The following is a 27,493-nucleotide window of genomic DNA, read 5'->3' as shown; positions in this document are numbered from 1 at the left end:
GTGCATTTTTTACTTAAAGGGGACATATCACGTTTTTTTCATCAATATATATTGGTCTAAGAGGTCCCCAAAACATGTCTTTAAAGTTTATGCTCAAAAAAACACTTTGAAATCAGATTTTGGTCTGCCTGAAAAGCCCTCTTCTTCATTCCTCCTCAGAACACTCTGTTTTCTCTCTGACCACGCCCCCTCAGGAAGTGGATGTGCCTCGGCTCTCCAGCACGTTGATCTAATGTTTACATGTTGGCAGAATATACACGGCTGCTCAGAGATCACGTTACTTCAACCCTCTGAATCTGATCCTGACGGAGAGGCGCCTGTAGCAGGACCTTTCTGAAGGATTGGTCACAGATTTAGTGTTTCTTGTTGTTTTATTTATCAGTATGTAGACGTGTGTCTTGGTACACAGCTACGAACATGTAGCTATGTGGCTATGCTAACTAGCGCTAGCACTTATCCATGATAAATAGAAATCATCCACTAGATCTTCAAATCTGCAGACGTGGGGAGTAAAACCGACCTCTACCAGAAAGGCAGCAGGACCTTTTATGAAGGATTGGTCACAGATTTAGTGTTTCTTGTTGTTTTATTTGTCAGTATGTCGACGTGTGTCTTGGTACACAGCTACAGCTACAGCTACAGCTACAGCTACAGCTACAGCTACAGCTACAGCTACAGCTACAGCTACAGCTACAGCTATGAACATATAGCTATGTGGCTATGCTAATTAGCGCTAGCACTTATCCATGACAAATAAAAATCATCCACTATATCTTCAAATCTGCAGACGTGGGGAGTAAAACCGACCTTTGTGTTTAATAAGACAGCCTACAACTAGCATGCCTCCCTCCTAAGCTCCTTGTTAGCACACATTTGTGCAGGTAATGAAAAACGGAGGAGGGATTCAGTATTATTTTATACAGTCTATGGGCTGAACAAGCTCCGAGCTCTGACTCCGTGACAGACCGGATATTGTTGTTACGTAACAAAAACACTGAAAACTGAAACGGCTCGTTTCGCACACATTTACAGAAAGGTGGAGAAATCAGAACAGGGGCAGAATGGATTTTTTTCATTCTTGGGGGGTTTGTAGACATGCCAGGGAAACATATTTCAGGTAAAGAACCATTAAAAAGTCAATTTTGCATGATATGTCACCTTTAAATGTAACTTGCTTTTGAAGTGTTTCTTGTTTTACATTGGTCATAAGCTTTTGGTCAGGAGTGCATTTCCCTCCACATGCTTTATACCAGGAGACAGATTGAACATTTGAATTAGGAACTGTATCAAAGCAAAATATCGATCATTACAAAATCCATAACATTTCAAATCTGCATCGACCACAAAGCTTTCACAGAATGCAAAAATGGACATGTCGTTATCATAGCTAATTCACTACTGTGTGTCACGGAGTGCTGCGGAACACACTAATGAACAAATTACAAATCTAAATCTCATTATTATTCTCCACTGACCCTCTCTGACATCCTCTAAATCTTTCACAAGGACATAAATATGCAAGCATCACCGGAAGCCTCACTTTCACAAACTCCTCAAACACACCACACCCCATAAATAACGTGAACTCATTCTCCAACACAGACTAATCTGTGTACCAAAGATCTTTGTAAAGAGCGTCGCTTCACAGGAACAGGAGAGGCTGTGGAAAAACTAATGGCTCTGTAATCTTGTGATGCAGAGAAGAAAACGCATCAGAGATTCTGAGCTCATCCATTTGTGAGGTTTCTGCAGAATGTAAGGATCATGTTCGCACTTATCAAAATCTGAGCAGGGTGGTTTATGTGTTTGTGTATTATGGTTTGGAAAGGATGGCCCTCGGCTGCTTGAGGTAGAAGCAAAGCAGGATGACAGCTCTTACCTTTTTGTCCAATCAACTTAATGTATGGTTGGGTAATGTATTGATACAATGCGGATGATGATGGAGGACGAGCTATGATAAGGTTGATTAATAACATTCAAATCATGGCTCTGACAGCGTATCCCAAAAAGGCAGGACGACTCTGGGAGAGATGACAGGAGTGCATCAGGCACAGGAAACTAAAACCTCTTTCACACATGAACTCCTGACAACTTTCAGCCATTTTCAGGACAATTAGGCCAGCATTTCCAGTCTTTGGGCTTCATAACACCTCTTCAGAAAGCAATGGATGATGTCATTGAGACTGCTTCCATGTTTTATTCAGCCGGTGTCTTCGATGAGGTCATTAATGCCCCTTGAGGCCTTAAAAGGTAAAGAAAAAAGTACTTAACAAGTGGCATCCACCAATGATGAAAGTAAGGCCAAAGCAGAAGCACAAACAAACTGCAGTTCCTCGAATGCCCACTTGAGGTTGGCAACAAAAGACAGAGAAACGACATTCAGAGGCCAGTTTTACAGGAGAATTAAACATGCTTACAGCCTGGTACAATAAACCATCTTGGTCAGAATCAGAATCAGAATCAGAATCAGCTTTATTGGCCAGGTATGCTTGAACACACAAGGAATTTGACTTAAGTAAACTGTGCTCTCTTTGTACAAGGCATGAGAATGGTCTCTGTGCCTCTCAAATAACAACCACATGGGGTCCATTTTTTTAACTTATCCATTTTGATCATATAAAGGCTAACAGTAGTAGGTATTTAGTTATTTTTTTTAGGTATTTGACTAATGGTGGGCACGTTTAAGCCGTTTGCCCCTCTCTATACCCTTAACTCTACATCTTGCTGGTTTCTAGATGAGCTGGAAGTAAGGTTGCTAGCATTTCCAATATAGCAACCACCATTTTCAGGCTTCATTTGCCTGTGAAAAAGAAACAATAGGTGACGTCCCGGAGTCAATCCATGTTCTATACAGATTTTGTGATATGTTAAGTCATTAGGAGCTCATTACTGCCCCTTGAGGCCATCTAAAGGAAAAAGAACAGTGCTCATTGGTCAGTGGGGACCAAAGTTGTATTGGGTGTATTCTCCTCAAACAGCCACAAGAGGCAACAATGAGCTGATTTCCAGTTAGAAACACACGAGAACAAGTACATTAAACTTAAGATTTTCCTTTGGGCTTTTCCCCTTATTTGATCAGACAGCTTAAAGCTGCTGTTGGTAGTCGTGATATAAACATAAGTTCGGAAAGAGATTTCAAATGTCAACACTACCCAACCCCACCAGATTTCCTCTCACTCACTCACCTCCCCCTCCCCTCTCTGCTCCCATAATCCCGCCCACCAAAGATCGTTCTGCTCGTTCTATGAGGAAGAAGTGGCTTCCCAGCCAATCAGGACAGAGGGTCGGGGGGTAGCTCTGATTGGTCGGTGATAACGGGAACGAGGGGAATAATAACATTGCTTGATACAAAGGCATTGGAAAAAAGAGATTTCGCCATGATCTCACATTACTTCACTTGCAGATGAGTACCGATGGGTATTATGACCTTTTCTCCAAACCCAGTAGAAAAAAAGTAAAGTTTTTACATCATTCCTACCACCAGTAGCTTTAAGAGAGACAGGAAATGTCAGGAGAGTGGGTGTGGAAATACATGCTTTAAAATCTAGCCAAGACCTGTGTCGAGGACTGTAGCCTCTGTACATGGGGCGCCTGCTCTACTAACCGAGCTGAGTTTAAGTTTGATGCATCCTTAAGTGCATCAAACTGTTAAAAAAGCAGAGTTTGGACAAAACTCAACTTCTGGTCCTCTAATGTAAATTCTGGAAATAGCAGGGTATCGTCAGCATAACAATTGAAGTGACCCTGTTTACTGAATATACTTTCATAAATGCCTAGATGTTCTTGTTGTGGTTTTTTATCTCATTTCTGTTTAATAGATTTTGATTCTATTAAAAATGGTCATGGTGGCTTCATATTTCTGTTCTACATAATAACACAGTGTTGAATATTCAAGTCTTGCTCAATAAAACTACAAGATCCAAATTCGTCAAATCGTTCAATCTTTCAAAGAACGTCTCAAAACTGTCAAACATGTCTTTTCTCTGTCTGTTCAGTAAAATGTAATGTAATGCTCCTGATAACATTAAACTGATGTTTTACGATACAATAAACTGTGTTATAGTCCTGAACAGCAAATGATTTTCTCACTGCAAAGTTTACAGCCAGAGAAATTGCATGGTTAACACGTGCGCACATTCTCCAGAGTCAAATAAAGAGTCACATAAATTTTCGAATTGCATATAATTTGAAAGAGCTGTCTTTTAAGGTGACCCCATGTCTGTGGTGAGACTCGGTCGATTCTTTGTCTCCGAGTCCACCTTAAAATGTCAACTGAGGTCCACTTTGGACCTGTCCCATAAGCACCAAATTACACATCACTCCTGGAAACAAAACATCTGGACAACAAAAGGCTCGGAGGAGCTTAAATTGAGGCAGCTGAGAGGAAACACGGCAGACAGACAGATCTCTTCAACATGAATCCTGCTTTGGTGCTGTTTGCGTCTCTGCTGGCTGCAGCTGGGGCTCAGTCTCACGACCACCAAGACATGGGCTGGGTCAATGGATACCGGCAGAGCTTCAACTTCCAGTGTCCCCACGGAGAGGTCCTCGTGGCTGCCAGGAGCTACTACAGCGAGGCGGATGGCATGGACCGTCTGTGGACGTTTGAGTGCCAGCCCACACCTGAGGGTCTTGGGGAGCCGAGTGACTGCTGGTGGGACGACATCAACCGAGCTGGGTTGGAGTGGTGGGTCCTAATTTTCCTGCTGACCTCCTGATTTCTCTGAGTTTTACAGTTTTGAGCAGAGGCAGGCTGTGGGACAATCACATCTGTTCAGGGTTTGAGGTAAAATCAATAAAGTGGATGTTTGCATTCTCTGGAATAAGAGAAGATTTAATTTATGAATTCCACTTACGCTGCACTGATTTGATTTTTGGAGTCAAACTAGTTAAAATTCACCTGTTTTCTTGGTATGCTGTTGCAAAGAGATGCACAGAGTTCATTCTGATGAACTGTATGTTTTTCTTCTGCTAACAATCTCTCTGCACACATCATTATTCAGACCGGCTCAGTCAACAGGGATTTATACGTATAAATAATGCAGAATGCTCTATGACTGCATAACTTAGAAATGCAATGAAAGGAGATGAGTGAATCAATCATTAAGGAACGTCTGAGTTGGATTACATGTGTTTAGTAAATGCTGCAGTAAACCATCTTTTGTAAGTTTCTGCAGCGTCTCTGTTTCTCAGCGTAGCAGCTGCAAACATCTGGGTTGCTTGATTCTGTTAATTTCTTCATCCAGGCCCTGATTACCATCGAGAAGGACATTCATTACACATGTGAAAGCTGTGTAGCTGGCATATCTTATTGTTCCAATCAACAGGAAGAACAGATCAAAGATAAAAGCAGCATAATTATTGGTGTCCCTCCACTTTAGGATGTAATGTGACCAACAACACAGGCTGTGAAATGTCACTATTAGCAGACAACAAAGGCCCATACAAGGCCTGAGTGAAAACTGTTGTATGAACAAAACCACTTTGTTGTTGCTGGGTGTGTGACTTACACTCAAATGGAAAACCTCCAAACCTCACTTAGAGCATTGATAAAGATGCAGCTGCACTCAGAGGATGTCACTGGTCATGCTGTAGCTCTGTGCATGTTCAGATTCAGACTGTTTCTAATATACGCTTCTGACAGTTGTAAATTAACTATGATTAAAACAGCTTGTGCCAGACAAACTGTGCATCTGTGGAAATTAATTGACATCATATAACTCTAGAGTCTCACTGCAGCATAGTTATTGGGCATACACAGTGTGATTTAGAGCAGATTCTGCCCCATGTCTTGAGTCCCACTGGTTTTGAAATGTGGCTGATTTCAGCTTGATCACACATTATTATTATTATTATTATTGTTATTATTGTTATTATTTTTGTTTTGCTGTGCTGTGTACATGGGGGCACGAGGGCCGATCACAGCTGCCTTTGACTAGTTGCATGAAGTTCCGTCATGGTAGAAATTTTTGTCGGCTGCTAGAAGAAAATGTGGGGCTTATTTCCTGATTGTACCAGTGTAAAATTGTAGATAGTAGTAGTGCACCATGATGGCATGCTGCGTAAAATGGAAACCATGCAGCTGCAACATTATGACCACCTGAGCAATCTAAGGAAATACTACACCTTTACCCCAAATTCTACTCTTCAGAGGCCTTTAGATTTTCAGTTATTGTTCACTCACCACAAAGTTGTTGAATGGACTTTTTATGTATTGTTAATGTTGTATTCTGACCACAACTCCCATCTGTGGGAGGTTACATCACATAACTCTCAAGTAACTCCAACATAGCTAACGGAACCAAGCTAGCTAAAGTAACCAAAGTAGCAGCCAGCAGCTTCTTTTTGTAAAGAAAGTTTAAAACATGGAATATCATCAGAATGCACTTCACAATTTGTGTAAGATACCTCAAATTAAGAAATGCTAATGAAACTAGCATGATCAGCTGTGTCCTCTCTCTACCATAAGGACGCCAGCTCCTGTCCCCGTAAACATTCTTTCAGTGTGATGTGAGTTTATAAATGTTAAGAAAGTTAGCAGTTTTTGATTTACTGTGATGTTACCTCAATGTTTTACAAAAGCTGAGTTCCTATAATAACATTTTTAGATAAATGACATTCAAACATTCGTAGGATGAAAAAACACGGCAAGAATGGCAAATGAGATATGACTACGATCCCTAATTCAAACATGACTTCAGACTTTATAACTTCTGCAAGTGTTTCAAAGGTGCAACCCATAGCCTGAAAAACACAACCACTCCTTTCTGCTACAACACAAAATAGTGCAAAACAAGGGGGAAAAAACTCAGATTTTCCACATATGATTCTTTTTTTTTCTTTTCTCACTTTCATATAAACTGATTCGCTGTTCGATGGTTTTCCCATCCCTAGGAAATAAGCCTGTTCTCCTGGGTCTGCATGAATCACCCACTCACTGCAGAGCAGCCATACTTGTGTCCAACTGCCAGATCTTTGGAGCATGACAATCTCTAAAGAAATTCAACAAGATTCATCCAACAACCTGGGTCAATGGCTCCTTAGAGAGATCATATTTTCCTCAGCTATTGCATTGTGTATCTCAATAGCTGGATTTTAAATCAAATATGATGTAACTGTATCTGAATGTCTGTCTGTTCTGCAGGTTTTTGTGAAGGCATCTCGTAAACATGTTTGACTAACGCTCAACATCCTGGAAAGTTTGTTCTGATTAAAGATCTGGAGTTAAACCTTCCTGGAGGGAGAATTGTAGCCAGACGTCTGAGCTGGAATCACACTGATCTCTGACTCAGTTGAATCTGCTTCAGATTACTTTTTCCAAGTTACAGACGTTTGTGCTCTCCAGATATATTTCGTGTTGGGCTCTACTAAACCTTGCTCAAAGACAAACTCTGTTGGCGCTCCATCACGGCCACGCCTGCCTCTTTAACACAGCTGTCTGCTTGAATTTACTGCTGAGGACATTACCCTGCAGGGAAGCTACCCCCATTGGCTAAATGGCTGACGGCTGGGCCCATGTTGCCATGACAAGCGTCCACACATTGTGCAGCTCCTGCTGCTTGGACCTGGTATTCTGGAATCTGTTGTGGCGACAGTGAAGTCTGAGGGCCATAAACAAACTGCACTGTCAACAAACTTGTGCTTACTCAAACAATATAGATGCATTTTTCTTGGTCTTAAAGGTTTTTATTTTACCTCTGCAGACATACCCTCAAACCTTATGTTTTGATGGACAGAGGAGACTGACGTGGAGGAACAAGCACAGTGGCTCCAGGGTCTCTCGAGTTGTTTACTGTTATAATTCATTTACATAGTTTTATAACTGAATGGTTTTTGTGTTTCTTTGCAGGACATCGACATGCACTCGAAACGGGCTGGTGGCAGGAGTACAGAGCAAGTACTTTGAATCTGTTCTGGACCGGGAATGGCAGTTCTACTGCTGCTTCTACAAAAAACGCTGTCCCTACTCCTGCATGTACGTTCTCACAAACTATCAATATGTTCAAGGACTTAATGGGAAAAATACTTATTCCATCTCTTGTTGAAAGATAACCACTGTCATGTCTGTTCAGAGCTGAAGCTTAAGCTAGCAGATTGTACATTTAGTTTAGCATAATGACTGGAAAAAGAGGGAAACAAGAAGCCTGGAACTGTTTAATGACTACTGCCAGATCACTACAACGCTCTACTACCTGGATGTAAACAATCACAGATGACAGATCACATCTTGTAGCATGGCGGTATATTGATCTAGAAAGTAGAGATAAGTTGCATGACTCACCAAACCTTCACAGCTGACATGTTGTTGATGCTTTTTACAGGAAGACCAACGACATTCCTGAATACCACAGAGAGGAGGGGGAGATGGTGGTTCCTAGTTATGGCTACTTCGTCCGGGGTGCCCAGACCACTTTCAGTGGAGTGCTGAGGTTTGTCAACAACATCTGTTTTATTTCTTTATAACTGCATCACATGATGCATCCGTTTTCTTCCAGAAATATTTAAGATCCTCTTCGGGATAAGCTGGAAGAACATTTCTTTGCAGTTTGGCTGACGGGAACTGAATTTATTGCTGGAAAGGATAAATGTGTAATTTACGATTGTTGAACTGACAGGATTTTGTGTTTTGTGTGTTTCAGAGATCGGCAGTGGAAGTACATCCTGTGCAGGTGGACAGACTTTGACTGTGAATTTGAGAATCTATAGATTGTATGCAGCATTTTTTTTAATCCATACATACTTTAAACCTTAACAAAATGTATTTACTCCAACATGTAAACAGAAACTGACGTCATATATGGCTCTAATACTCCATATTTTCATTAATGTACAGTGTATAATGGATCAATAGGTGTGTGTTTAATGCTTGTATAATCAGTTTTTCAGTCTAGCATGGAACAAAATGCTCATATGAATAAAGGTGTAAACATGAACACTCAGGGTCTGCTGGGATTCTGGACGGCTAAAGTGTTTTCAATTAGTTGCGGGAGAAACTGGAAGTCTTTTGGCAGCATGTGAAAGTCTCTTTCCAAAACAAACAATTATTTGATGCTGTGTTCATGCTGGTGGAAAAGGCTGCGTCAGGCTCTGCTCCAAAGTCTTTCATTCGGAGTCACGTGAGGGCGCTGGCTGTGCAGAATGGTCTCACCATTTTCACGGTCATAAAAGCATTCAGTGTTGTGAGGTGTGACTGATGGGGATATTGTCTTGGAGGCAACACTTGGAACAATCGTGTATTTGTTGGAAGTGATGAGAAGCTCTTTAAGAATCACAGACAACACGAGCTATGCATGAATTGAAAAAAAGACTGCACCTGCTTTCAGTTGATTTCACACCCTGCTTTATTAACATGCCTCATTCAGTTATACAGTGTAATGTACTGGAACACATGTAACTACACCATGGGATTAAAAGCCTCATCCCTGATTGACCTCTGTGAGATTATTGATTCAAAGAAATGGCGTCATTCATTCAATGTGATTAAAACAATCTGTTTGCTTGTGTAAGAAAATAACACAAATGATGATATGGGGATTAAAATCAAAGGTCTTAATCTTACAAACCTGAAAAAAAACTAACACTGTCAAGGTAAAAGGTAACACATTAATCTAGCTATGTGAGAGTGTAATGCTTCTAAATGCTACAAAGGATGAACTCAGCTGTGACAATGTCAGCAGCTCCTTTGGGATTAAGTTGGCTGAAGTTAAACTCAATGAAGCTTAATGTTGCCACAACATGCTGCTGGAAGGGTCTGACATCAGGGATTACTATTTCAACAGCTCATCAGTTCTTTTCATTCATGCAACTGAAGGTATAAGAAACACTTTAACCATGTATTTAATGCAACTAATACAAGTTATTCACAATAGTAAATAAATACTTTGAATGTTATAAAAACACATATTCTGAGAGTTAATGAGACACTGTAATGCCACTGCCTTTTTGGTTTAACTCTTCAAAAAGCAGCACTGAAATTTAGGCGGGAATAAAACTTGATCAGTCTGAAAGAAACAAAGTCAGAGCCGCTCTAAAGTGACCAAATAAACATGTTTATCTTCTCTTTTAAATACCAACAAAGCCTTGTATTCTAATGAAAAATGTGGTCTTACATGGGATTATTTGACAGACTCTGTCATGATACGTCTCTCTGAGCGGCAAGCTCTGGTCTTGAGAAGTGCTAAAAACTGCAGTTCCTCAAGTGCCCACTTGAGGCTGGCTACAAAGCCCCGGAAGCTGCCTACACATCCATGTTTAAAACATTTCTTTGAACCATATTTTGACTTTTCAGTTTTGCCCATGTCCCATCTGTTAACACAGAGGAGGCGGGATTTGAAAAAAAAATTCTTCTGTCTATCAGTAGGGTGAGCTCAAAGGTTTTTGGCTCTGTTTTGGGGGGCTTACATGTCACCCATCTTCTGTAGAGTCTATGGTTTCACTATTGGAAAAAGCTAAGCTATCTATTTGGTGTAAGTGTCCATGTGCCTGACAGCAAGACCATGGTGTTAATCACAGTTTGTGAAGTCACCCTACAGCTTAACACAAGCACAACACTCTGAGCAACATCTCATTCAAGCACTATCTTCTTAACTTTACTTTTTAGCTAATTAAGACATTCCTAAAAGTGCTCTGGATGGACTCATAACTCATACTCAGCTTTACAGCCGTTGTTCTTTCTTTACTAAGACATAACTCTCCCTTTTCACCTGGGTTATATGATTGAAACTTTAATAGAAGCTGTAACGTTAGGTCAAATGTGTTTACTTCTATTCTGCTTTCCTACCATTTACTCACATAAATGGTTTATCCTAAGAAGGTGGGAGCTTGTGTAACTAAATGCTCTCCAACTTTGCCACTTCATCACCAGATTTAATGTTCCTGTGAACTTTCCAAAAACCAAATGTGTTTTATTTCCTCCTGAAACGAACAGCATGAGAGCTCACGGTAACCAGTAACAGAGGAAATAAGGGAAAACAAATTGGCAGCCACTTTGTCCTCATTCCTTTTTATTCCGCTTGTTTTGAACAGATCGGACCACATTTCTTTACCGGATCAACTCTCCAAAGTGTTGTTAAAATCTGTTCCAACTTAATGGACCAAGCTGGGCAAAGGTCGGCCATCTTGAATAGAGCTGGGGACTGGGCCAGTAGCTTTCAGTGCTGTTTGTTTATGGCAGCTGCTGCTCCAGGGCACAGGGCCAAGCAGTGCAGCGCGACACAGCTGTCCCCTGAACCAAAGCACGGTGGCGAGCCACACGCCTGCCGGGGCCTCTTGGCCTCAGAGACCTACCGTCCCTGTGGAGGGAGCCTCCTCCCTGAGCAGGAAAAGACAGGGGGTAAATGAAACCTGCTTTATCGTCTCCTCACTCCAACAGGTTTCATTACAGCTGGATGAAACACAATCCTTTCAAAACAGTATTCACACCAGCTGTAATTAGGAGTTTCACAGAGAACCCAAAACGTGATTAAGTCTCCCCACTGCAATCACTTTTTCGGATGTGAAGGTAGCCACCTTATAATCTAGAGCTAAGTATATATTTATGACAACAAAGCCTCAGAGAAGGAAGGGGTTCAACTTTAGATAAAAACATGCTACGGTTGGGTGCAGACTGCATATGATATATACCTGCAACAACAGCATTTTAAAAGCTCATAATGCTGGATCATTTTATGAAAACAAACTGTAAGATCCAGGAGGATTTTATAAACATATACAAAACCTGATGTCTGCATCTGGCCCCACAAATAGTCAAAGACTCATCCCATTCTGCAACCACCTTTTCATTCTGCCACTCCCTGATAGGCTTTACAGGTCCATCGAAATGATCACTCCAACACTTCAGAACCGTTCTTCACCTGGCTGCTGTTAAAGAGTTTAATTCTGATGACTCAACAGCAGATCCAGGGGGTGACCAGGGGTGTGGGCCCCCTTTGAAATCTTACTGGCTCTCTCCTGTGCCACTCCAAAGTCCTATACTGGGATTAACGTTTTGCCTTGTCTGAGGTGGGACTTTTGTAAAAATGAATTATTTAGTCTACAAGTAGCTTTTCATTCCAATGTTGCACAACTTCTTTAAAAACATATTTCTCAGTCCGTACAAAATTAAGATGAGAATATTTCTATCTTGCTACTCTGTTGTGTAACTTCTTTAAAGTTAAAATGTATACACAGGAATATAACATCTTTATGATACCTAAATGAAAAAAATTAAATAGATAAGATTAGTAGAGACAGAGTAAATAGGGGCTTTTCATTCAGTGTGTGTACATGCATTCTTAATGTCACCTCTCCATATGTCAGTGACTCCACTGGGCCACTCAGTCAATGAAGTCTGGCTCTCCCCCCACTAACACAGCAGTAGTAAATAATCTCTTGTTGTATCCCTGTGCAAAAACATCCTTGCAATGCAAATTACAGAAGTAGTGTATATGGAAGTAGAATCAATGTATATGTATCTATTACAGTAGAAGTATTGACAAACTATTCATCTACCTTTTATGTTGTAAGATATAATCTAATACTAATGCTATCTCTGTTTTTATTGATTTGATCATTCATGTTGGAGCATTTTGAGGTTTTTTTTGTTCTATGACAAATTAAATATTTTTTATGAACCAGAAGGCAGCATTGTATTCTATTCAGCTCCACTCTACTTACTCCAATCCATTCCATTAAAGCTGGGGTTGGTAATCAGATTTAGATACACTTTTTGTCATACTGGTTAAAATGATCTTTATGTCCTGATGGCAATCAATACATGATGTGTTCCTAAAAAAGAGGTAAAAAAAACTGCTATCTACAGCCGGAGTAAACCTGGGAAAACACTAACCAATCACAGTTTTTTGGCTCCCCAAATTTTAAACCAATCAAATCCCGTCCAGCTGTTCTGCCCTCCTCCTGTGCGTACATTTCCCCGGCGTGCACTCCTCCGAGTCCCCGTCTCCTGCCTCTGCTTCCCCTGACTCTATTTACTGTCCATCTCGCTCGACCTCGGGCCTGTCCCCTCTGACCTGATGAGGTGTTTTGCTCAGGACTGTAGTCCGGATCAGAGTCTAAAAAGCTCTCACCAACAAGCAGAATAATTAATGACGTTCAGTAAGTCATACAGAAAATATATATTTATTGTAGCGTCCGTCCGGACGCTGTAGTGATGACGAGCCGGTTCGTGATCACGTTGAGTTTTAATAACCAGTCACTGTCAGCCGTGATCACGCCAACCAACAAAACAACAATCAATGTTTGAATGAATGAAGAACTTCTCCTCTTGTCTCTCCTCTCTCCCGCTCACACACTCTACACCTCTCCTGATGCCTTCACTGACTGTCAACACTGTAGGAATTAAGAACATCTACACTGAACACGTTTAACAAACAGTAGAGCTGTTACAGTATTATATATGTGTTATAACTTTTCTCCTGATATCGTGTCACCAGTACAACTGGATAATGCTAGAATGACAGTTGTGAGTACTAACAGCAGCCATGTTTGTTTGTGTTTTTAACTTTCACTATGATAATGTTTTGGTGAGGACCGGTTTTGAATCGGTCACGATCATATGGTCGAGAATCAGCGGCGCTCGTGCATGTGAGCGGGGGGGGCATCGTTTTGGAGGAGCTCCGAGGGAGGAGGGGAGGGGTTAAGACGGAGTCCTGAGGAAGTGCTACATTCAAATTCATGCTGGTTTTCCGAGACTACCAACCCTAGCTTTAAAGTGTAATCTATGCTTTTTCTTCTCTGTTCGGTTCCATTCTATGTCATTCCATTCACCCCATAGCATTCTATTCAACTATATTCCATCCTATTCCATTCCATTCCATTCCGTTCCATTCAAGTCCAATCCATTCTATTCTATTCTTTATGTTCTGTATTAAAAATACAAAATGAATTGTATGGTACAGCCCAAATTATTTCCATTACAGGAAATGCAAATTCAAAACACGTGCAAAAGTAAAAAACAGCTACATTTACAGCAAAAGCACTGCAGTGACATGATGCAATGCAAGGACAAAAACAGACAAACCTGAGCAAGACAAAACACTGCAAATCCACACACCACACGGGAAGTGCTCCAGGCCAAAAGGGGGCGCTCAATGAAACAGCTTATCCCTGAAAGGAGAGAGAGGGAGATGAGGCAATACAAGGAAACGAGTCTGTTTTAAAGGAACGTATTCTCTGTTTGCTGTAAGTTATGGAAAATGACAAAAATGCATCTGGTTTAACATTTTTAAGATGTCAGAGCACTAAGAGAAAAAACAGCCCAAAACAAAGTCGTAATAAACTTTGAAATTCAGTTTGTGATTTGACCTACCAACACCAAAAATGTGTCCTTGTGTGTATTTAATCTAGCAGCTCAAATAAATGCCAGTGCACATTCCTGAAGGGATTCAATGACACAAGCTCCCAAGTTGAGCCTGGTTTAACTTTGGATGACCCTGCCAGGTTTTGGCCCAGTGCCCTGTGCTGGCATCCCCAACCGTTTGACTCCATTCAGATTCATGAGGGGCCAGAGATTTTTACCCCCTTATATAACAGTCAACAAGTACTGTAGTGGCTTCCTCTTTATAAAAGGCACCACTTCAACTTGAAGGTAAGATCAGGTCAGTATCAGACTCCAGGCAGCGTGTCGGGCTTTGAAGTAAATTTTACATAATATACAAATCAGCTGATGATTCTTTTTGGTGCATCTAGTTCTCAGTTTGAAACCTGAGGCTGCTGTGAGAGACTCTGATTTTGTGTCAGTATCGGTGACCTCTCTTGGCAAAATGAATGTCTTATCTCTTTGCTGATCCTGTCAAGTATTTCTGAAACAAACAAAAATCCTCCTTCATTCTTCAAACAGTCGAAACTATCGTGTCTCTCTGTTTCAGTTTAATCACCTGTTCATCGTCTCTTCTGAAAGTAACATTCATTGCAGATTTATTTTTTCATATTGTGGTACCTCAATAGATTAAAGATCATCTTCTGTAAGTGAGAGATAAAAAACACATGAATTATGAAATAATCAGCAGCAAGAACACACTCCATAATTCCTCCATAATGAAGCATTAATCACCTCTGAAACAAACAGAACATGTGATGTTTTTGTGCTCATAGCCAAACCTTGATCCTCCTCTACACTTGGAGCTCCAGAAAGAAAAGTTTATTATCTGGGATCCTCTAAGCCCTCTGAGGAGCCAGGGCTAACAAAGAGACCAATGTCATCTTCTCATATTAAGTGGCTTCTGCTATAACACTAAAAGCCCTGAAGTAAATTAAAGTTAGTTCTCTAAATCAAGCCTGTTTGCCGCTCTGAGAGCATGACTGGGCAAATACATATCAAATCCAGCTCCTTATTTGCTCACTATGCAAGTACACCACTGTTTCTGGACAAATGCATTATATGATTGCCCTAAAAAAAATAAATTGAACAACGTTTAAGTTCATGCAAGTCACAAAGTCAAGCTCGACTCGCAGTACATCAGCTGATTCCACGCATTGAATGGCAAATTGCAAAATGTACTTTCTATTTAAATTCTGCAAACCGCTTTAAAACCCTCCTCCACCCCAGCTCCTCCTTTCTGCTGTGTCTGATTTTACCAGTGTCACAAGTATTGTCACTGATGCTCGCTCTATTCTGTACCCCAGGAATCTTTGCTGCTGCTCTCCCTGCCTTGGCTTTTCATGTATTGCGCATGAAAGAGGGGAGGTGTGTTCTCCCCAGCACAGGCTTTGGTATTCTACGTATGCACATGGAAGTGCAGGGAGCTCGCAGCACAGAGCCATGCCACAAAATATAACTTATGCATGCATAAAGACACAAGACTACTACTATCTGTCTCACCACAATCATCTATCTCTCTCTCTCTCTTCATCTCCCTCTATCTCTCTCTCCAACTCGGTCTCAGCAGATGTGTGTCTAACATGAGTCTGGTCCTGCTGGAGGTTTCTGCCTGTTAAAGGAAGTTTGTCCTTGCCACTGTAACTTGCTAAATGCTGCAAAGTGCTCTGCTCCTGGTGGATTAAGATGAGATCAGACTGAGTCCTGTCTGTAAGATGGGACTGGATCTGATCCTGTCTTGATGTTGGGACTTTGTTAATAAGATAACAGATTTGTATAACTTCATCTGTCTCTGTCAAAAAGCAAACATATGCTGGTTAAAAAACAAACAAGCTAGAAAGCTAGCTCATGTGACCTCACTGGCTGATCTTTATGTCTCAAGGGTCCAGTGTTTTTTGACAGTACAGTATTGGTAAGGGTCCAGTTTGCACTAGAACATTGAGATGTACGTTCAATAAAGTTTGAAGGGCTGATCCAGAGAAACATACGCTGAACTTTTGACCAGGAAAATAAGGAAGTTGCTGAATACATCAAACCTTTCAAAGTTCCTCTTGGTGTGTCTATTCAAGTTGGGCTGGGCAACTTTCGAGATATCATGAGTAATCTAGATCTTGAGAAAAACACTCCCCTTACGCTAATGAACCATCACCCAGGATGCAATGTGGAGGACGCAACCTCGAGTGGTCGTGTGGTCATCATGAACCTTATCGAATTCACCCATCTGCTACAGGATTTTGTTCTCTCATGGTCAGGGCAATTCATTTATTGGCAGCTGTCAACATGTAACGGTAATTTCAACCTTTATAACAAAGTTCCGTCCATCCATCCATCCATCCATCCATCCATCCATCCATCCATCCATCCATGTTCCACTTATCTGGGGTGGGGTCGCGGTGGCAGCAGGCCAAGCAACCCAACCCAGACATTCCTCTCCCCAGCGACGTGTTTATAGCTCCTCCTCTGGGATTCCACGGCGTTCCCAGGCCAATCATGATATATAATCCCTCCAGTGAGCTCTGGGTCAACCCCAGGGTCTCCTTGCAGATGGATCCTCCCAGAAAATCTCTGAAGGGAGACGTCCTAATCAATGTCCAAACCACCCATATGGGCTCCTTTTGATGCAAAGGAAAAAAAGCTCTTGGCTGAGCTTCCTCTGGATGTCCAAGACCTGATCCCCTTTGTTGGAAATGCATTTCAGCTGCTTGTTCCCTCATTCTGTTGATCACTACACAAAACTCATGACCATAGGTGAAGGTATGAACGTTGATCGACTGGTGAATCAAAAGCTTGGCCTTCTGGCTCTGCTCTCTCTTCACCATCATAGTCCAGCACAAATTTGAGGTTCAATTTTTGATTCTAGGTTGATTAACAATCCTATTATTCCAAAGCTACTAGTGCTTGCATCAGTGTTTTGTGCTAATTAGAGCTCTAATGTTGTAGTCAAGGCATCTGTATGATGTTAAAAGGCACTGGGTGGTGTTATTGTACTTTAATTTATAAGAGAATAGAAGCAGTAACAAGACCTAGATATACCAGAGCCAGTGAGGTGCAGAGCGGGGCACTATAGGATGGTGGCAAACCTCATGTGCATTGCACTGTTTTATAAAAACATGACAGGTGGGTGTGCTTCTATAATCCTGGTGCAAATGACTTTGGTGTGCATCCAGCATGCAACCATGGTACACTTAAAATTCTCCAAAATCCTTCTCTGGAAATATGATCGCCCCCTTTGAAGCACTCTGCTCCCAAAAAATCATAACGAGAAGCTGTCATAACTACAGGGTTGTTACAAAGTCATTGAGAAGGATTGCACCAGTCAAAACAGTTAAACACTACCTCAACACCAACATTGGTTTTCTTAGTTTTTCTAATTAATCTGACTCGTTGCATCAAGTTCAGAGATGGAGTTTACAAACTTTTTGTGCTTCTTTTTTACATACATAACATTTTATCTGAAGGAAAAGAAGTCTCTGTTCTGAGCCGGTGAAAGATGTCAGTCGAGGTGTTTGGATGTGGGCAGGGAGACTCTGAGTGAGCAGCACCACACAGTGTGACCCTGACCTGCCCTGCGGCTACACAGAGAGCTTGTTTATTTTAGGGAGCCTCTGCCCGCTCTCACTGCTCTCACTTGAGGACAAAAACAGCTGCCTCGTTTCATGTCAGACAACAAGAGGCTCCGAGCGGGGAAGACCCTCCACAACTCAGTGTGACCACGTTTGTACTGTAGAACTGTACCTCTTTTCTTAGAAAGCTTGATCAGAAATACTTTGAATTAGTTACACAATGGAGAGGACACAACAAAAGGCTTTTTATAAAACGACATTAGATTCAGAGGGTTTTAATGGATTCTAGTGATTGATTGGAGACATGAACCCCCTCCCCCCAAAGAAGTATGTTAGGGTGATAGCAGTGCCAGAGATAGGATAACATTCCCTCCATTAGGGCACAGTTCTGTGTGAAATCTTTAACTGTCTCCTGGTTAGGAAAAGTCTGAGTACTTTGATTTTACTTTTATGCAAGAACAATCCAAATGTTTAGCTGTAGACTCCAAATAATGAGTCAACTGAATTAAGCATCATTATTTCTTCTTCTAAGTTTACATGGGGTCACTTTAACTGAATCCTTAAGGTTGGTTCTAACTATGGATGTAAATTTAGAGTATTTTCTGTGATCGAACTCTGGAAATTTTAACAAAAATGTTAAACACGCTGAATATCAACGTGTGGAGCAGGCGTACAGTCATAAAATTGAAGGCTCAGACTTCAACAAGGGAATTGAACAGAATCATATTTCAGACTCACAGTGTCCAGTTTTCTGTCTACTCGTTCTTATTGAGAAAAGTAAGCATGTGAACGTGGTCAGGTGTCAGCCGGGAGCACAACCGGGTCAGAATCAGTCCGGCGGCGGAGAAAAAAAGCGCTCATGGAGACCTGTCACTCAGCCACACTCAGTTGATACTCGATTAATTGTTGACATCCCTAGTTCTAACCAAGCAGAAACTTTCACCCTCGAGAAATGAAGCCTGTAGGGAAGTGCAAAAAAACGGCAGTTCCTCAAGTGTCCACTAGATGCTGGCTCCAGAGACATCCCATTCACACCCATTCAAAAAAGCAGATCTTTACAGCAAGAATAAACATGTTTACAGCCTGGCTCAGAAAACAATTTGGGTCTGAATAGCTCATTTCTCTAACCGCACACTGTACAAGGGTGCATTTTGGTATTACTCATAATTTACAGAAGATGATAGGCTTCAAACTCTGCTTAAGAAACCAAAAGGTGACATCTGTGAGGCTTTGTCAATGCATCATATATTGTTCTGTACTATATTATGGTTCTGACCAAGCAGCAACCTCTAGTGTTGAGAAATGAAGCAAAGCTGAAGTGCAAAAAAAAAATGCAGTTCCTCAAGCATCAACTTGAGGCAGGCTCAAAAAGCTGAGGAATCCCCATTGACGCCCATGTTACAATGCCCATTTTTAATGCAGAAATAAACTTGCTCACAGCTTCTCTATTCGTACACACAATATAGCAGTTGGATTTTTGTAAATAATTCATCCCTTTTGAAGATATTGAGTCTAGAGTTTTGCATAACTAGGGGCATGGCTAATTTGACTGATAGGTTGGCGTGTTGTAGCTGTTTGCCTGGAGGCTTAAGGCCCACCTCAACTCCACCTCTTGGCCTGTTTCTTGGCTTCATGAAAACACAGGTTGAGTGATCAATTCTTGTATTATAACAGCCATCTTTTTGCTTCATAACGCCTCATCAGAATTCAATGGGTGATGACATTATAACTATGTGTTATACTGTCTATAGTTCTGATCAAACAAGAAGCACATTTTCAACTTAATTCCCCTGATTTTAAACACTGCCACAGCTTTTTGGAAGAGAGAATAACAATTTGTCCCTGACTTTGAATCTGAATGCTGAGAGGCTTTTGCACCACAGGATCCCTTCATTTACATGAAGGTGAAAGTGTGTTGCCCTGCTTCAATGAGTGTATGAAATCAGCTCAGCAGTTAAACAAAACACACCTTAAGGATGACCAGTAACGTGGGATTTCATTACAAATGTCCCTGCGTCACAAAGCCGACAGCTTACCTCAGTTTGACTTGGCTCGCATGTGGCGGCACGTCGGTACACTCTGTACGTTACTCTGCGGTTGACATCGACAAATACAAAAACACAAAAAGAAAAACATGTGTCAACCCGCGGCTTGTTGGGCAGGGCACAGGTTAATAACGTGGGATGTGCCCTCTGCTGTTTTCACTCAGTTCTCCCACATGGAGTCCTATTTAGTCAGAAATGAGGACATGATGTTATGAGTGTTTGTCTGAGGCCCTTCATTAGGTGATGATACTTGACAGAAGAGTCTCAGATAATCAGTTCTCATCCCTCTCTCTAAAGACTCTTCTGCTGATGTACTGTGAATAAACACACTGATTACCCCACCAAAGAGGGGGGTTGTGATTCATGTATAATTCTCACCACCTGTGTGCCCAAATCTGTAGTGGGAGAAATTTGGACAGCAGATGAACAACATGGACCAGGTGACTTCATGTAACTGGTCTTCTATTCATTGCGGTCCAGAGAAATCTCTCTGTGGAGAAGCCAAAAATAATCTTAACTCCTGCACAAGGGAATCAAAAATTTAACGTGCAATAAGTAATACACAAGCTAAGCAGCCAGGGATGCTGAGTGCAGTGTTGACCACCTGCAGTCACGTGTCTACTGTGCAACACTCACTGCAGTGGGCAGTGGAAGTGGGGGTGTTGACATTAGATAAGTATGCATACGTGTTACAGAGGATATTCAATGCAAGATCATTTTTAAGCCATGATTTTGTGTTAAATTATTGATTTCTTAGGTTTTGGTCCATGCAACAACTGCCAACCATACATCACCCCTCACTTAATCTGCTGTAGAACTGTATATTTCAATGTGGCGCCCATTGGGGTTTCTTTGGGTTTTGGAGACAACCTCAAGTGGACGCTCGTGGAACTGCAGTTTTTTGCGTCCCTCTTTAACACCAGAGCTTGCTTCTTGCACTGGATGTCCTGAAATTGTCAGAACTCATGTGTGAAAGGAGCCATGATTTTGTGTTAAATCATTGATTTCTTTGGTTTTGGTCCATGCAACAACTGCCAACCATACATCACCCCTCACTTAATCTGCTGTAGAACTGTATATTTCAATGTGGCACCCATTGGGGTTTCTTTGGGTTTTGGAGACAGCCTCAAGTGGACGCTTGTGGAACTGCAGTTTTTGCATCCCTCTTTAACACCAGAGCTTGCTTCTTGCTCTGGATGTCCTGAAATTGTCAGAACTCATGTGTGAAAGGAGCTCAGATGTTACAGTTCCCAGCCGCTGGCTCTGGGGAGAGATTCTTTGCATCGAGGACTCTGTAGGGAGCTCTGCACTTGTGTTTACACAGTGGACTCGTGTTCGAGCTCATGATGGTGTCAGATAATAGAAGCTGGTTGAGATTTAAAGTCAAGAACAACAGCTTACTTACTCACTTTTTCCCCTCTGGGTCTGTGGAGCAAAAAAAAAGTTTGGGATGTAATGTTGGCAGGAGGCCAAAGCATTGTGGGAACGAGAAGGTGTAAGGCGAGCCCAGTGACCTACTGGTTCCCAGCCTTTCCTTTGGTTTTCTCACTTTCTCTGCTTGCCTTGCACCTTCAGACAAAAGCATCATTATTGCTCCGGGGTTCTTCTCTGGTGAAGCCTCGGTAGAATAAATTAGACGTTTTATGGCCTGTGATGGAGAGAGCTGAATGGATCCATGACGAGGAGGCCTGCATTGAATGTTTCCAACCATTCAGACTCTTAGTGGGAAATCTTACACCACACTATTTCCAATGTCGGTTTTGTGCCTCTCATTAGCTGCGATTAGCTTGTGGCTGCATTTCCTGGAAGGCTGAGAAGTGATGCCACAAAACGTGCCACAGAGAGCACAGTGTTTCTGAAAGGTATGAGGCCTTTTCCTGTGACTCTATTTAATGTCCCTGCAGGTGAAAGGTCAAGGCTGTGAGTGTAAAAGATGTACTGAGGCTTGTCAGTGTGTTAATCCCACCACTGGCAAGAGGCCCAGGCTGAGAGAAGAACGGGGCTCCAACAATATTGTGTTCCAGTAAACAGGCTCTTCTCACACCATCAAGCACGTGTCTCTGTTGAGTTAAGCCCAACGGTGACTCAGAGTTAAGGTTCGCTCCTGGAGCTTCTCAGGGTATAGAAAATATATCACAAGATAGAGAACGGTGCTCAGTGGGTAGAAGCGTGTAAATGTAGACTGAAGGAGTAAAATCTGGCATACACTGCGCTGCATACCGTCGTGGTGCTTTCAGACGATGTCTACCATTTTGCAGGCGCCATCAGGGGAAAAGACAAAGCCCTGAAGTTTGTAGGATCAACTCGTGGTCGTGCTTTCACTGCGCTAAAGTTCGCCGTCTGAGGACCAAAATTTCGAACATGCCAGAAGTTCATCCGACCTGTTGGGAGCAGCTGATCAGGCCTTGATCCGCCCTTGTACCCCCCTGTCCACTGCAGAACAAACAACACACAGTGGAGCTGAAAGTCAGCCCAACTTAAAAATCAGTCACGCAGCTAACGTCAGGATCAGACTTGGCTTCGGTTCACACAGTGTGTCATGGCTGGGGTCATGAAGTTTGAATGACCTGGGGGATAGCATAGCACTAAAGGTTAAATAAATCATGTTTACATCTCAGGGTAATCAACGAATCAAATACTCCCACTAAGAATGACAGAGATGTGGCAGTCAGAGGCATGTTAGAAGTTTGATATCTTAATGAATGAAATGTCTGGCTGGCTTACCTGCCTTTCTAGTCAACTAACTGCCTACCTGTGTGCACTCTGCCTGTGTTTGAGCATAATCTTCAAGAAGCTAAAACTAACAAGGTAGAAATGTGAGTTTAGCTCAAGCGACAACCTCCAGTGCTGAAAAATTAAACCAATGTGGAAGTGGAAAAAACTGCGGTTCCTTGAGTGTCCACTTGAGGGTGTCTCCAAAAGCGATGGAAACCCCTTTAGAGCCCATATTAAAGCACCAATTCTTACAGCCAGTTACAAGAAAACGATTGATCCAGTATAGCTCATTTGCAATGCATGGAGGGGCCAAATTTTGTTATAACTCATCCGCTTTGAAGATATTAAACCTGATAATTCGCATAATTGGGGGCGTGGCTAAGCTGACTGACAGGTGGATGTATTCTGACTGTTTGCCAGCACCTCAACCTTAGCTCTTTGACACTTTCTGGATTGTTAAAGTTAACTGGGGTCAGGATTTCCAAGATGGCGGACGCAATCATTGGGCCTCATAACACCTCAATATAACAGCCTATGCTTTTGGGTTCCTACTTCACCCTGTCTGGGATAGTCTCCCAGGGTTGTGATGTTTCCTGCTCATATTACTATTAATGGGACATCTTTTAAAAGTGCCTGTAAATCTACCATAGCTGATTTGTTTGATAAGCATGTGGCCTATAAAATGAGATTGAATTATGTTAGTTTTAAACATACAAAACTTAAACTTCTGGGCTTAACTGATGTCTCTTTTTGCATCTCAATGATTTGTTTTGCTCCCACAGCTCCCAAACAGGAAATCAAGATTGAAGGAACAGACTCGCTGGCTGTATTAAAATCAGTTTGCTCTAAATACCTGTAAATGTGGGTCACTCTCTTCCTGCCAGACAAAGAACTGAACTGAAGGATAAGCAAAAGTGGTGACCAGAGCAGAGCCGTGAATGAGAGCTCTTACATCACCAACATCCTCCTGTTCAGCCCCGGTGCTGCAATAAAGCTAGTTTCAGTGACAAACACTGCAGACTGGTGAGGACCCCATTCAGGGAAATAATCCAGAGAATCAAGCTCCAGTTATTTTCTAAAGAATCAAGCTGCAGAACGTTTCTCTTGCTGTGTTTGTGGAGACAGCAGTAGAAATGTTCACGTACAGGTGCACCCACATGTTCCCTGCCTGTCTCCAGCTGGCACAGAGACTCTCCTCGGGCAGTGTGTGTAATGGAAAAGTACTCCAGCAGCAGAAGAGACACAAAACGCTCTCTCTTACTATGTCTGGCCTTGGACACAAAGAGAGCAAGACAATGAGAGATATGGCTGTCTCCACTTGCTCTCTCCTCCCGCTGTCTTTGTCCTCAGACAGTCAGACACCTTTATCTCTCACAGGAGTCAGGGTCAGACACCAGATCTTCTCTGGCTGTTTTAAAGCTCTGGTTCAGAGCCATTAGTGAAACATTACAGATAATTGATTACAAATTTAGACCTCAAAGACCAAGATTACAAATCTAATGTAGATGTCAGAAACATAATAGCCTCTTCCTCACATTCTAAAGACACAGTGCACATCATGTCTTAAAGGGATGGGTTTTAAGATACTGTCCAAAGTAATACTAAACCGTGTTGTTTAAGTATAATATTTCTTCTTGTCAGCTTATGTTTGCCTTCTATCTTTTCTGTGCTCAGACTGAGACATAAAAGATGTTTGTGTGAACCCTTTCTTGCAACAAATCATCAAAGTTTTCTTTAATTCAGAGGGATGATGAGTTTTCTCTAAAGCCTCACAGTTGTCAGCTTTGCATCGTGAGTCGCCATCAAAACAGACAAAATTACAACTTTGCAACCAACCTGTGGCACCTATAAATCTGAATGATTTGAAAAGAAGGATTTAAAGTAAATGCTTTGTTGTTTTTCCCGGAAAAAAGGATGTTTAGGAGAGAGTTTGGATTCATCATGTGTGATAAATTTGCATGTTGTCAGGAGAGAATCAAGGCTTGAAGGCTTTTACACACAGCTTTTATACAATTCTTGCTTGATTTTAAAAGTCCAAATATTTGCCAATAAAAAAAATCTCATAAACAATTTGAGAACTTTTTCTTTCTTTTTCACACCATAGATCACAGACCAATTGAATAAGGAAGAAGACAAGTGATGAATGTACAGATTAGTTATGTTTACCTTGTAGCCTTTCCATTTCATGCCAGAGCAACTTTAGGGACTTTATTTTTTCTGTTTAATCACAGCTGTTTGCAAAATAGACTAGCGCTCACATAGTGTTGATATTTATGGCTATACTTGGTCAAAACCTGGCTACCAGAACAGTGAAACATACTTAACTTTGCCTTATTTTGGGGTTACATTTTTTTCCTCACAGTTATTTTGCATGCAGAAATTGTTGCATTTGTTCAGAGGTGCAAGGAGAAGATGTAGGATAAAAGAAATCCTCTGTTTTTCTGAGTTAATGTGATTAGCTATCTCAGAATTACAAGAAAAAGTTTTTATGAAAAACAAAAAATTCTGATTAGTCTGCTGAAACACAGCGCCCCTGTTGCACTCCATGGATATCCAGTATTTTCTGCAATTGCTTGCTTGTCTCTTAAGTCACAATGTAGCCTGAACCATTTCAGATGCATCATCTTATACCAAAGACATTACCATATCGGCTCAACTGATCCTGAGAATTATTTATGTCTGAAAAACTGCAAAGCCCTACTGCACCTATGCAAAATGAACAAAGTAATAACTACACCATCCATGTCCCTTAAAGACACGAGTTTCTCCTGAAGCCTCAAACCCAAACCTCAACAAAGTCTGAGTGTGTTTGCTTCCTCAAGAGACCTAAATAAGAGCTCCCATTGGGATTTTGACGTACTGATATCTCAGAGTTGTTGTTTTTTTAGTGAATGCACAACACCTCTGTACATGTGTGCATGCAGATACTCTTATCCACTGACAGGGATTGAGAGTAACTTCATAAAACACCAATCTGCATGCTGTTGGTTTCATTTGCTCCTTGCAGCATCAGTTTAAAACTGAGACTGTTTCTTTACAGGAACACAGAAATCCTATTGTTGCTTTAAATACTCATTTAAGGAGTCTAAATTACAAATAGAGGTTTTGTTCCTCTTGAACACGCACTGCCTCTGAGATGATCAGCGTCAAACTGGCTTTATCATGAACAGATAAGAATTATATTTTATTCTTGGAAAATTTAGTGTATACAGTCAATACTGACCTGCTTCAAAAGAGAGTTGAAACGATTCAACAGCAAATATACGACCAAACGCAGAATGACCAACCATGCGGGTAATAGGGGCGCTGATCAGTTCTATTTCTCTGCCCTTCAGTGCTGCAGGCTGTGTCTACTCGGGCTCATTTCAAGGTTAAAGACCGAGGAGAATAGTGTCAACTACTTTGTGGGGCCTACGTTAGTGCATCGTGTGCAGTATATTTATAACAGATGTCTGAAACAATGTTTACGACAGTAGCTGTGGTTGTTTATCTGATGATGAGAAACCTGCAGGAAGTTAAAAGCATTGTGACCTTTATAATCTGAGAGAGCATCTTCTCCGTCGTTCACTACAAAAAGGATGCAGGCGGTGATCAGTGTGCATAAAAGTGGATAATGTATTTAGAAAAATGGCTGCCCATAAAAGCATACAAGGATTACGTAGCAGGAATGAATACAAATGCATCCAGAAGGGGAAATCAAACACGATCAAATGAAAAAGAACATCCATCTTGTCAAAGGAAAGCTCTCAGACAAAACGCTGACTGAAAGCTAATTCCAGTCGTATCGCTGCAGACGCCTGTCAGCAAACCTGAGAAAGATAGTGCAACACAAACCGCAGATAAAAAGCAGAAACAAGATGAATACAGGACAGGAGAACGGGATGTGTGAGCTGCATACAAAGACAACTAATTCTGGTCAAGATTCGCCACACACTGTTAGAGGTAAATGTAATAAACATAAAGACGTGTGATGCCGTCATGAGCTGTGATCTGATCTGCAGAGTGGGCCAGCACAGACTACTAAATCAAAGTAAAGGCCCATCAAAAACTGTGGGTCTCCTGTGGCAGCCACAGGTGTCGGCTATATTAACAGGATTAGCTTAACGTACTGAGAAATAAATGTACCCGCTTACTTTGCAAATGTTTTAAATCTGATATGATAAATATGCAACAACAGCATGGCGGGGAAATAAACAAAAGACGAAACGAAAAACAACAACAACAAAAACAAACAAACAAAAAAACCACTGAACTTAAAGGGAACAGAGGGACTTTGATATTATTGATATTATTACCATTATAATTATCATTACTATAATGATTTAGTATTTAATTATAATGTTTTTTATTTATCTGTTGATCTATTTTTATTTTTTATTAAGTTGAACTGATTACTATTATTATCATTATTACTATTAAGATTATTATTATTATTGGTAGTAGTAGTAGTAGTTGTAGTATTATAGCTCTTTATTCATATTAACTCAATTTCTTACTTGCCCACTGAACTGGTTTCCCCTTGTTTTATTTTATTATTATTATTATTATTATTATTATTATTATTATTATTATTATTATTATTATTATTATTGTTATTGTTAATAAGTATTTCATTTGTATGTGATGGTAGTAATAATTCCTGATGATTGTTGTCATTATTATTATTATTCTAATTAATGGAAGAACTAGCCCTGTGATAGGTTGGCGACCTGTCCAGGGTGTACCCTGCCTTCCGCCCGAAGCCAGCTGGGATAGGCTCCAGCCCCCCGTGACCCCTAACAGGATAAGCGGTCAAGATAATGGATGGATGGATGGATGGATGGAAGAACGATTTATATATCTTTCTTTTTCTATTT

At 41.2% G+C, this 27,493-nt stretch overlaps 1 protein-coding gene and 1 long non-coding RNA gene across 2 annotated transcripts; one reads left to right on the top strand and one right to left on the bottom strand.

Moving 5' to 3' along the window:
- The first annotated feature begins 4,288 nt into the window (after positions 1 to 4,288).
- Positions 4,289 to 9,426, top strand: dpt (dermatopontin). Its single transcript, XM_034673260.1, has 4 exons — positions 4,289 to 4,687; positions 7,850 to 7,975; positions 8,322 to 8,429; positions 8,640 to 9,426. The coding sequence occupies exons 1-4, from the start codon at positions 4,416 to 4,418 to the stop codon at positions 8,704 to 8,706; spliced, it is 573 nt and encodes a 190-aa protein (XP_034529151.1). The 5' UTR covers positions 4,289 to 4,415; the 3' UTR covers positions 8,707 to 9,426.
- Positions 9,427 to 10,975: 1,549 nt separating this feature from the next.
- LOC117804888 lies at positions 10,976 to 14,960 on the bottom strand. Its single transcript, XR_004629286.1, has 3 exons — positions 14,874 to 14,960; positions 14,018 to 14,103; positions 10,976 to 11,311 (listed from the first exon to the last, which is right to left on the bottom strand). It is a non-coding gene; the product is annotated as an uncharacterized LOC117804888 (long non-coding RNA).
- Between the last annotated feature and the right edge of the window lie 12,533 nt (positions 14,961 to 27,493).

This window comes from Notolabrus celidotus, chromosome 2 (genome assembly GCF_009762535.1).
Source record: "Notolabrus celidotus isolate fNotCel1 chromosome 2, fNotCel1.pri, whole genome shotgun sequence".
NCBI classification, from domain to species: domain Eukaryota; kingdom Metazoa; phylum Chordata; class Actinopteri; order Labriformes; family Labridae; genus Notolabrus; species Notolabrus celidotus.
The sequence above is the reverse complement of the archived record's forward strand: the minus strand, read 5'-3'. Positions and strand labels throughout refer to the sequence as shown.

Coding starts and splice junctions, on each gene's coding strand:
- dpt (XM_034673260.1), top strand. CDS start 4,416: ATGAATCCTGCTTTGGTGCTGTTTGCGTCTCTGCTGGCTGCAGCTGGG. Junction 4,688..7,849: donor AACCGAGCTGGGTTGGAGTG/GTGGGTCCTAAT, acceptor GTTTCTTTGCAG/GACATCGACATGCACTCGAA. Junction 8,430..8,639: donor ACTTTCAGTGGAGTGCTGAG/GTTTGTCAACAA, acceptor TGTGTGTTTCAG/AGATCGGCAGTGGAAGTACA.